Source organism: Mugil cephalus, chromosome 12, assembly GCF_022458985.1.
Source record: "Mugil cephalus isolate CIBA_MC_2020 chromosome 12, CIBA_Mcephalus_1.1, whole genome shotgun sequence".
NCBI classification, from domain to species: Eukaryota; Metazoa; Chordata; class Actinopteri; order Mugiliformes; family Mugilidae; genus Mugil; species Mugil cephalus.
Genome location: NC_061781.1, coordinates 22705014 through 22716947, shown reverse-complemented (window position 1 = coordinate 22716947; position 11934 = coordinate 22705014). Strand labels below are relative to the sequence as shown.

Sequence of the window (11934 nt, the reverse complement as noted above, 5' to 3'; positions counted from 1 at the left end):
AGTCGGAGTGACGTGTTTACCTAAACTTAAGTTGTCCAGTTAAAGTCAGATTAAGGCAATAATAGTTTTTTTTTCACGTGCACCTACTGAGTGCACATTTGTTTGCGATTGGACAGTTAAAAGAAATTCAGAGTGGTCTTTCTTTTGCATTTTTTTAAAGTAAACTTATAAATCACTGATATACATTAGAAACTTCCCCGATTCATTTTTTTATGCACTACACCTCAGACAACCCAAACACCTACTAACGTCATTCAAGGATGAGGGATTAAAAGCAGACTCTCACCTTGTCGTTTCTTTCACAGAGGAACTTGAGTCTCTGGGCTCTCTTGTGCATGAAGACACCGTCCAGGTGGCCGGTCTCCACAGAGCGGATCTCTATGGCCTTCTCGCCCCAACCCATGATCTGGTTGGAACGAATGTAGGCTGCAAACAGGTGCATATGTGTGTTAGCGAACCGACGAATGATCTTCCTTAGAAACACTGTTGTTACTTGAACTCATGAAGGTGTTTGGCTGCAGATTTGTGAAGAAAAACTAACATTATTCATAATTTTATGATTATAAACAGAGAAACCTCCACTTCCTTCAGACCTTTCACCCATTTAACCTAGAACAGGCTGGATTAGAGTCGTGTGGATCAGATATTCCACATCTACAGAACCAGGATCATGTACAAACAGCTCACAAACAGAAAGGACGGCTAGAATAGTGGAGCTAAAGAGCTAAACCATCACCTAAAATAACCAGCTCTATAATAATAGCGTGCAAACTGACTGTCTGACATCAGAAAAAGATGGAGTGTAACTAGAGTAAACACTTCTAGGTCAAAACGCCGGGAGCCACCGCTCCACAACACATACGTGTTTACGTGGCCTTTGCCCCCCACTGAGGTGACTCACCCACTGAGGTGGGCATCTCCCCCCACTGCAGCACCACGTCCTTGGTGATGCGGCCGTAGGTGTTGACGTAAACACCCTCGTCCTCGTAGCACACCAGAAGTTCAATGCCGTCCGTGTTGGGCAGGATGATGATTGCGTGAGACTGGATATTGGTCTGGATCTGGAGAGAAGCAACCGACCGTTAACCACTAATGGAAGTGAAACATCCTCCGACAGAAAACATGCATGTTACTGCAAAACATCACATATCACAGACTCTTATCGTGCCTCTTATTTTTTTGATCTTTTGAGCATTAAAGCAGCTCCCGGCGGGGACAATGTTCCTGACCTGTAGTATCCAGATATATATATAACTACCTCATTAACTTCCCTTCGTCCTACTCTGGAGTCACTGAAAGGATTCAAGAGCCTGGAGGGTCCAAATGGAGGCAGCCAGGCTTCATGATGCACATCCAGCTTTGGAGTTTGTCGGCTAAAAACAGCGTCTCTTCGTCAGCAAAATGTAACGAGCGTTTTATTGCATTGGATCTTAGTGAATCCTATAAAACCGAGGTCTTCAACGCTTTTCAGACCGAACTGATGGAGAGGTTTAGTAGGGACCCTCTACCTACTATATGTGTTCTATATTAAACTTGGCCTAGTGCTATTTATAAATATACATTACTATTATCATTTTGCATTCAGTATTAAGCTATTTAAATAATATACAGGTTCAAATATTCATTTTTTTTTTACTTGAAACTTGTGCAATAGTACAGTTGCCGGGCAACTCCTGTAAACATAAACATACTGTGTCTTGGTCAATCGCGGGGAACCTGACAGAGTCAGTGTGTAATATGCAGCCTCGTGATTGGCTCAGCAGCGATAGAGGCGGGGCCTACTGTGTGGAGCTCTGTGTGAAAAATAACATCTTCTGCCTCCGTTTATCCCTTTACTAAAATATGTTGGATTCATGTTAATGTGTATTTAAAATAATAACATTTTGGGGGGAAAATTAAAAAAAAAATCTGTAAAAATGTCTAATCAATTAAAGATTTAAATGATAAAATGATCTCAACTTTGCTTCTTTCCTGGGGCACAACAGCCTCAGGTTAATTAGTTAGTTGCTCACGGCTACCGACAGAATAGTCATTAGAAAAGAGCGATTTCCTGCCAATATGGCGGCGTTGTGATTAACGACTCAGGGTGACTTCAGCTCCCGGAGCAAGAACAAGTGTCCCGGCCTGTTGAGCCCAGTCAAAGAGAAATAAAGCTTCATCTCTCATCTCATCTTACGTGAGTAGGCAGGTAGATGTCGTAGACGGCGCCGGAGTCAACGTCCACAGCGTGAAAGCCTGAGCAGGAGCCATAGATGACCTTTAACCTCTGGCCCTCCTCCACAGTCAGGTCCACCAGCAGCGGTTTGTGCACCAGGTCCCCGAAGGACTGAGGCACAGAACAGATGTGGTTTGGTTTGGCTTCAGGAGCTGGAGATCAGTCACTCAGTATTAATCTAACTTTATTTACTTAATTTACCTTAAAGGCCATGAACTTGTGGTAGGGTTTGGGCGCCCAGGCGTAGACCTCCACCGAGTTCTTCAGAGCCAGGACCAAGAATTTGATCCTTTCATATTTCACTGGATGAATAAAAAGGAAACAACAAAAGTTCAAACTATTTAAACTTCTCCTCTCATCTCAGTCATAAAATCATTACACTGGAAGATTTCAAGATTTTCAAGACATTTGTTTGTTAGTGGATGTGTTGCATCAGTTCATCTTCAGTAGCTGATCTCACTTTTCCTTCTTTTTTTTCCAAAAAGTATTGAAACCAGTTTGGGTTTTGTGTCCTGTTACAATTTCTGCGACTTATCGCAAAAACAACAAAACTACAGAATGCTAGCATTTTTCAATAAAACTAAAAAATAAAGCCATGCATTATAATCTTATTTTACAAATCTAATTACAGGAACAAAATCTTGTTTTCCACTTCTAGTGACTTATTTTATTTTATAAATGCATCTAATTGAACCAACCCCAGCGAGAAGACTCTTACAAATCCTGAAATCAGCAGCGTTTCTGCTTGGCTTTAACATTTTACTTCAGAGTTGCACATTTAGTTTATTTTAAAAAAGCGGATTTACATTTTTTTATTTCCGTAATTCTTTGGGAAACTCTGTACTTTCCGCGATACTCGATTCGCGAAATTAATGCATCCATACGAATAAAAAAAAAAAAAAAAAAAAAAATGTCTTCAGGAAATGAATGTCATGACTGACAGCTCCGATCGAGGCGGAGGAGTTTCCAACAGGAAGTGCCCTGTCAATGTTAGCGACACTAAAACAACTGAGGACATTCTGAATTTTAGACAGGACGGTGCGTCTCCATTCATGTATCCTTAAGTCGTTCTTTCCTAATCGAGGGCTTTCCTTTCGTCATTCACCGGTGGGATTGTTCAGCACACGCAAACCCCCTCAGTTTATAAACTGCAAGTCCCCTGTTTGCATCCAGATGTGTGTGAGTTTACATCTAACGGGAAACTTACTGGTGGGAGCCTTCCAGCTGCCTTGACTATAAGGCTGCAGGGGATTCCCACATATTTGATCTCCTACTCGTCAGTTAAGAGCAGGTCGGCAGCGTTTTCAACGATAAATGTGGTGAAATCCCGACCGTCTCCGTGCAGAATCTTACTCACCGACTTTGTAGTGCACGCAGCCCTCCAGGTCTCCCACGGTGGTCCAGCCCTGCTTCTTCTCCACCTCGGGGTCGTTGTGCAGGATCTTGTTCCTCAGCCAGGACAGGTAGTAGACGCGGAGCTTGTTCTTCTTACCTGCCGTCGAGGAAGCAAAAGGTCGAGGTGTTAATTTCTCCTCCAGATTTAAAACGTTCAACCTCAAAGCTCTGGAGCTCTGTCTCCCATCAGACACAGCTTTTAAAAACACATCTTTTTAAGATGATTGCACTTTTAAGTGCAGCACTGATCAGCCAAGAGTTAGCGAAGTTCACGTCTTAGAGTTTTTTTTTGTGGGTTTTTTCCTCTGCTTTAAGCTCTGCATAAAGACCACACAAAAAAAATTAAAAAATGTGCAAACAGATATCACCGTGTTTGTGTGTGTGTGTGCAGATAGACTGGAACAGCAGAAATGTTCATCGCTGCTTACTTCAGATATGATCAATTATGAAGTCCCCCTTCTTGCCGAGTGTAAAGATTCAAACAAAAAGAGAAATCACTGTAGATTAAGTTAATGACTGAGTGCACGGTTAAATTAAGAGAATGAACCTTGCACAGATCATAGATCAAACCTTATTTAAACTTTCCTACGCTTGTTCTTGTTAATGCTGTGGATACAACTAACACACTAGACGCCGTGTGTTCATAATGAATAATGATGATGATGATGATGACGATGACGATGACGACACACACGCAAGCGTCCATGACGTGTTTTCTTAAATGTTTGAACGCAGCGGTAGTTTCATAGAAAGACACCGACGTGTGCCGAAGCAATTTCCCTCCATCATGGAAAGCGAGTGTGTGTCAGTGTTACACAGACCACACACACACACACACACATGACGTGGTCTCCCAACTGCAACGCTTTGCTCAACATCCGCTTAGCTCAAAACGATCCGTTGTCACGCTCGCGGCCGCTCTGCTGCTTTGTGTGCGATATTGAGAAAGAGGAGAAGTAAGAATGTGGATGCACTTTCAGAATGCGAAATCCTGGAACTCGGCCGAACATGTGAGTGTGTGCGACAAGTGTCCAAACAACAAAACGCGTTCTGTCTGAGAAGATGGAGCACGTTTCTTTTGTGTGTTTTTGCAGGTGTGTGTGTGTCTGTGCGTGTGTGTGTGTGTGGGAGCAAGCGCACAACCCGGGATCAGAAGGAGACAAGAGAAAACACACACAGACAGACTGAAGCAAGACGGTGAACTACGAGCTGCAGGATAAACAGAAGTGAAACCGTTTCTGACTCATAATGAACTCAGACAAAATTATTTTGTCTGTGTTTGTGCACAAACATCTGCACTAATGATTGTGTCTTTATGTGTGTGCATTTTCACACTCACAGTGATCTTGTCCACTGTCCGTGTCCTTGCAACCACATGTTTATTTCTGTCCAACTCACGGATCAGTTCATCTTAGTCGACCTGATTCCTCTACCTGAACTGTGCCTTTGTGTGTGTGTGTGTGTGTGTGTGTGTGCGTGTACATGTGTTCGTGCACGTGTGCATGTGTGCGTACCTGATATAGTGACCAGGACGTTGAGACCCTCCAGGACGTCCATCTGCTGGAAGCGCCGTCGGTTGATCAGAGGGTAAACTTTCCCCTGTCCACTGCGATCCAGCAGCATCAGGCCGCTCTCGGTTCCCACCAACAGGTTAACTCCTGCACAAACAAACACACACACACTAGTGAGAACCCCAATATCGCTGATCCCCAACTGGAGACGCACCATGAAGCCTGAATAGATGGAACTAGTATGTAGCTGTATCAGCATTATGCTGCCACCCGGTGGTGAGTTTAGAATCTACAACGTCAAAAAAAAAAACAAGGGTTTCGATGGTCATTGGATGCTGCTTTATAAATAACGTGTAATGTGAGTCATCAGAGAACGGACATGGGCCTTCTGAGGGCGGATGCTGTTAGTGGGGGGGTCTCTGGGTCCTATGGGTTGAGGGGAGGGGCCTCTGTGGATCATCCCACAGGTATTTGATCAGTTTGGGATCTAGTGAATCTGGAGGCCAGGTCAACACCTTGTGCTTTTATTTTTGAGTTGTTCCTATATCATATTGTATTTTTGTGTGTCTGTGCCAGGCTGCCATTAAAGAGTGTGGGGGGTGTCCGGTCTGGTCTGGTCTGGTCTAGTCTAGGTGGGTGCTACACGTCTACGTAACATCCACATGAATGAATGTCAGGTCCAAAAGTTTCCCAGCAGAACATAATTATCACAACATGGTTAATGTTATTTACTTGTCAGTGTGGTCATAATGTTGTGGCTGATCGGCGTTGTAGGGACCCCCTACCTACTATATCCTAGTGTTATTTATAAATATACATTATTATCATCATTTTGCATTCAGTATTAAACTATTGAAATAATACACAGGTTCAAATATTCATTTTTGACTCGTTTTTTTTTTTTTCACAGTGATTTAATAACTCAGGCTTCGTGTTCTCGTTCTTACCCCAGAGTGCAGCGCACAGGATCTCCGAGTTGAACCTCTTCTTGTATTTGCGGATCTCCGGCGTGTCGCTCTGGGGGCGAGTGTTCACCGGGTTGACGTTGACCACGGAGCCCTTCCGAGACGCGTCCGCTCTCAGCGCCTCCGCCAGCCGGGCGTCGTTCCCGTAGCCTAAGAGGTCAAAGGGCAGGGCTTAGGTGGGACGGTGCAGGAGGCAGAGTTCACCGGGCGGGGGAGTGAGTGGGTCGGTCAAACGGTCGGCATTAGAGAGGTGCATTGATTCAGCATCCGTTTCTAAGCTGTTGCACAAACTGGGACACGCGTCAAACCTCGGAAAGAGTCTCCTCAGACTCTCCTCAGAGAAATTGGGAGGAAAATCTAAACTCATTCAGTGCAGACTGAACAAATGTGGTATGTTTAAGAGGTCAGCGGCTGGTCACCAGCTGCATCAGGTGAGGTAATGGCTCGGTATATCAGAGCCTGTGAGATCTGGCCTTGATGGTGGAGGGATGAGGATGATGATGATGATGGGAGCTGTTGCGATAAGAAAGCTTTGTTTGTTAAACCGGAGCAGCAAATAAACTCCGTGACCTCGGTGGAGGAGCAGAGTCCGTGTTGTTTTGAACTTTTCTCTTTGCTCTGGAGGTTTTCACCCACTCAGGACTCTTTAGCCTTCGAGGAACAGCAGCCAAACGTTCAGCCACAGCTCCCGACGTTCGCAGCAGTGAGTATTGATGATGGATCAGGTGAAAGACTAATGAGGTGACTCTTCGTGGCATTTAGAAACACAGAGCGCTTGAACTGTGGTCGTACATTTTGAACATTTTGTATAATAATGCTGTTGGTTGTTAACTGAGCCATGGGAAAGTCCCACGACACATAAGGCAGCTTAAATAAACTGACTTTACTTTTCCATCGAGAGCCATCCTTGTGGCTCTTGTTTGGGCTTTAACATATATATTTTTTTTATCTTAACTTGTTTAAAGGTTGTTTCGGTTTTACAACAATCGATATTTGACATATGCTATTTGGTTATTTGCTTAAAATTCTTTGACTTTGCTCCATCCATGCTTTAATGCAGATTGGGTGGCTTTGATTTACACCTGCATCCCTTTAAAGGTGGTAAATGTTAATGCCACTTCTCATTTTAAGGCGAAACAACATTGTTTTTACACCCACTGATCAATTTTGAGATTTTTTGCTATTTTGCTTCATTAACATGTCTTCTATCAAACTATTTTTTTTTAAAAAAGTGGTTAAAATGTACATTCATGTGTTCATTTCACTACACGTTGTCTGTGTTGTGCCTCTAGTTTACTCCTAAATTGGCTAAAAGTCATTTTTCTACTGTGAACCTCGTCTCTATCCGGTATATAAGGTATCGTTGTGAAGCTCTTTATCTCCTACAAAAGTCTGTCGGGTCCTAATATGGTCATATTCTTTACATTGGCAACCAATCGTGAAAGCAGAAAGGCTGATCTGAAACTAAACAAACTCTCATTGGTTGGTGTTGATTTCTGCCGGTCTGTGTTTATCTGCGAGGGACATTTAAAAATGCCGTGAAGTCGTCTCTAAGAAGAAAATTACAGCTCAAATTAGCAGGAAAAGTCAAAGAGACGACACATGAAGGAGAAGGAAGGGAAGTCAGACTCATCCGAGTTCATCCGGCCGTAAACTGTCTTTGGTAAAAGGAGACGATCAGCGACGGATTCATGTTTCACACTTGAATGAACTTATTGAGAATTTAATCTGATATTTTGATATTATATATGTTGATGTGATTATATGATTTGTGTTTAAGGATTTGAGTGTGTTTGGTTTTGGTTCATTGTGGTTTCCAATAAAAAATATACATGATTTTATAATGTAAAACTTTAAAGGCCGTTTTCTCAAAATGAGTTTCTCTGCATAATGTGAGCCATAAAATCTCCACTTCAGTATCACTTACACATATCAGACTCTCCAGATTTATTTCTAACTACATTCTGCCAGTATTTACAGAGGGGATTATTCATATATCATTCAGAGCCTGATTTATAGAACATTTTACTCCTAAAAACATGGCAAAAACTGATTTTATGTAATTTATGGAAAGATAGAGAAGAGATATTAAAAATTCCTTTTTAAGTAGATAATTCCCCATTTGCATATTTAAATATAAATTCCCAGAAAACTTGTAATCCAAAAAATATTGTATTTATGTAAGTAAACACCTGGAGAAGGTTTCATGGTGATATCTGGTAGTTAAAAGTTTTACCCTATTCACCTGTAGTGTAGGAAGTTTGTGCACAGAGACGGAAAAAGAAAAGCAGACTTACCGACATTGTTGAGGGCGCTGCCGGTGGATGGAGAGACTTGGAGGAGGCGCGGGTCAATGAACGGAGTGAAGGAGGAAGAAGACTTGTGTTTCTGCATGTTGTTACTAGACTGGCTCTACAGGGAGATAACATGGAACGACATTTAATTTCCACAGAATGGCTGAGTTATGTTTGAAAGACCAGAATCATATTAATGTGTAGACGAATGTAAAAATCGGGGCAGTCACACAAGCAGGCAAACTCAGGTACATGTGTTTCATGCAAATATAATGGGAATTCAACCGCAGGGTAAAATCATAGATACTGGGGTAAAAGTCAAAAACGTACGTGGGAGATAAAAAATGCATGAATGTTGTTGACAAAACAACACAAAGGGGAAAAAATGCAACTAAAATATAAATATATATATAAAAAAAGTATTTCCATTGGAAGCATACTTGCCGTTGGACTCCTATGTGCCCTGCATGCTATGATCTATTGTCTGGGGAATGTGAGAATATGACTTGTTTGCTGTAAATAGGCAACATCAAGGGAGAAAATGAGATTTAAATGTTTGGAGGGAATGCTTGTAAAAACCACAGATAGCCTCAGACGACCCCGAGCTAACAGATCTGATCATAAAAAAAAAAAAAAAAAAAAAAAAAAAAGAAGAGGAGCAACGGGACGACAGCAGCAGCTGCAGATTCTCTCCACTGAATGAAGTTTTATTCACGTGTTTACTTATTTGTTGTTTTAAACCCAAGTACAAAAACCTCTCAGCAATTAACTCAACAGGACTCAGCGTTTACAGGGCGAAAAGAATGATGGTTGATTCAAGCTTCCTGCAACACGGCTGCCTCTCTGGAGGAGACTTCTGAGAGAAACGTGAAGGGATACAAGTCACCGAATCTAGGATATATTTACACTACAGGTCAAAGGTTTTAGAACAGCACCAAGATCCTCTGGTATAGTTGGTCTGAGCTTCATCCTACAGCAAGATGATAAACTACCTCAGGATAAAAACAAGATGGAAGCTTGAAAACATGGAGTGGACCATGTCCCAGTCTCTAGACTTTAATCTCATGGAGCTGGTTTGTGATGAACTGCTGGAATCAAACCATCCTACAAGTGCCACACATTTTTTGGGAACTTCTGCAACAAAATCGAGAAGGAAAAATATTTGGTTTCTCATTTCTTATTTTTGTTGGCTAACTCTAAGACGGGCTAAGCTAATCTCTCAGTGGCTGAAAGACTCCAGGAAGCTGGAGTTGGAACTGTTAAGCCTTTGAGAGGTGTCGTGGGCCTAACTTAACGAAACATCGGTGAAGGGAGGTTTCCACTAGAAAACCCCAACGATGTGCCACATGCTGCTGTTGGCTAGGCTAGTTAGCTGGTGTCTAATTGTTGGCTAGGCTAGCTGGTAGCTGACTGTTGGTTGCTAGCTGGTAGCTGACTGCTAGCCTAGCCTGCTAGTTGGCTTTTCAGTTGGGTTTACAAGGGATTGTAACACCATCTGTTCACATTCAAAGATGGTTACTGTGATGAGTCCAAAGTTTAGAACACATTTTGGGTTTTATATTGATCCCAATTTTAGTTTTAACTTTATTTGGTCTCTGCTTTCATTTCAGATCACATTAAGTTGCATACATTTCAATAAAAAAAGAAAGAAATATTATAAAAATTGTTATAAAACTCTTGACTAGTAGTGTATATAGAAAAATAGCTGCACCAGAAGATCATCATCATGTCTTCTCTTGCTCTCAGCATTGATAGTTTTTGACCTCTTTGCTCTCCTTGTTCAGTAAGTACACAAGTAATGACTCCCCTAAGCAAGTGTCCATGTTGGGGCTGGGAGACATACCTCTGCAAGGAGTTTTTCCAGGGGACTCTGGGGGGACATGGAGGGACTGGCGAGGCTGGAGGAGGAAGGGGAGTTGGATGCGGAGGAGGAGGGGGAGGAATGATGGCTCTGCTGGATCAGGTCTGGGAGGTGGTGGATGCGACCGGCAAAGCCGTTCCTGTCCGAGTGCTGCTGTGGTGTGGTGGGGTGATGGTGGTGGTGATGATGGTGGTGGGGGCTGGGGGTATGATGGACGAGGCCCGACGGGGAGCCGGGGCTCGGGGCAAAGCCTGCAAGCAGGCCGGGGGTCTGTGTTTGGCCCGAGCCGGGACCCGGACGCTTTCTGTTGTCACCTGCACTCTGGAAGTAGAAAGAGGGGTAGACAACTTTGGGTCTAGATGTGTTCCTGATGAGCTCAGGAGAAGGGAAGGTGTTAGCTAGAGCGAAGGGCACACTACAGCGACTATTCTAGAGGCGGAAACAAAAGTATTGTTAGTAGTCAGTTATGTGGTAAGATAATATAGTAGGTGCTATTTATTGGTGTGTGCATAATTCAAATCTGTGAACGTTTATATCCAACCTAAGCTGGGCGTCTTCACAAAGTACAAACACAAAGTATGCAGGAACAGAACATGATCAACACACAAACAGAATGGATAAACACTTGGGGTATGAATGAACAAAATGCACAACAATAACAGGATCAACTGGGAGTAAATGGTAAATGATCGGTGCAGTGCGTCGATTGTTTGTTTCCTTTTCGAACAGTACCTGTCTGACAATCAGCGTGCTGTCTTTGCACGGCGTCGAGCCGGCGTCGCTCTCGCCCTCATCGTGAACGATCATGGTTTTCACCGACTCCGTTTCTCCGTTGCTGAGCCTGGAAGAGCTGCAGGAGAGAGGAAGATGTGGTCAAGACAAACAGGTTTGGGCTGCAAAGAAAATCAATTCATAGCATTTAATCTCCTGAGACCCAAGCATTTGTTTGGAATTAATCTTAATTTCTTTAAGATAATATTAAGATCTTTAGGTATTTGGGATTAGTATGATTGAACTGGAAGAGATTATGTGGGTACAGGGATTATTTCAGTGCATATTACAATTTAAGTCACCAGTGTGAACCAAAATATAAAACTGGAAACGATGAAATCCCATTGTCCTCAAATGAGTACTTGTTAATTTGTTAAATTTGCATGTCAAACAAGAAAAGTTAATAAGTGCATTGATCCTTTGCTAACAAGACAAAAGTGTCTCCTTGTGAAGACAACAGGCCTAAATGAAGCAGAATAATCTGCCACAAATCTAAAATGTAACGTCCCCACATGAGGACGCCGGGTCTCAGGAGGTTAACACAGACTGTAAATAAAGATGGAGGACGGGACAGCTCCTCAAAAGTAAAGCCAAAGTGAGTAGTGTCACAAGCTCCACCTCTTCCATATTAGTGGATGGTACAAACTAAAACACTAATGTACACATCCAAAAAAAATAAGGATAGTTTCTGTCATTTTAGCTAGTTAATATAATACTTCTGCATGTTCAAGTGTCAATTGAATTGCTCTGATAAGTGTTACCATGCCAACCGTGAGAAGCGGTCCAGTGGTACTATGAGAGTTGGGGAAAAAATTAAAATAAATAAGCACAGTGCGTAATCCAACATTTCTTTGTAACTCGTGGAGGTAGAGTAGAGCACGGTGTTAAGTAAACAAAAACGTGAATGAGTCCGAGTCATCGA

At 42.6% G+C, this 11934-nt stretch overlaps 1 protein-coding gene across 11 annotated transcripts in view; it reads right to left on the bottom strand.

Annotated features, from left to right (window-relative positions):
• Window positions 1-11934, bottom strand: part of LOC125017327 (mitogen-activated protein kinase kinase kinase kinase 4) — a 102282-nt gene that overhangs the window by 3944 nt on the left and 86404 nt on the right. For 5 of the 11 annotated variants that reach the window (XM_047600301.1, XM_047600305.1, XM_047600310.1 and 2 more), the window contains 10 exons: window positions 10974-11091; window positions 10224-10670; window positions 8384-8498; window positions 6069-6257; window positions 5125-5268; window positions 3573-3707; window positions 2417-2517; window positions 2177-2326; window positions 902-1061; window positions 287-426 (listed from right to left, as the gene is read on the bottom strand). In XM_047600301.1, coding sequence (XP_047456257.1) covers window positions 287-426; window positions 902-1061; window positions 2177-2326; window positions 2417-2517; window positions 3573-3707; window positions 5125-5268; window positions 6069-6257; window positions 8384-8498; window positions 10224-10670; window positions 10974-11091 — 1699 coding nt within the window. The remainder of the gene's footprint in view (window positions 1-286; window positions 427-901; window positions 1062-2176; window positions 2327-2416; window positions 2518-3572; window positions 3708-5124; window positions 5269-6068; window positions 6258-8383; window positions 8499-10223; window positions 10671-10973; window positions 11092-11934) is intronic. The other 6 variants (XM_047600302.1, XM_047600312.1, XM_047600303.1 and 3 more) reach the window with 5 other exon arrangements.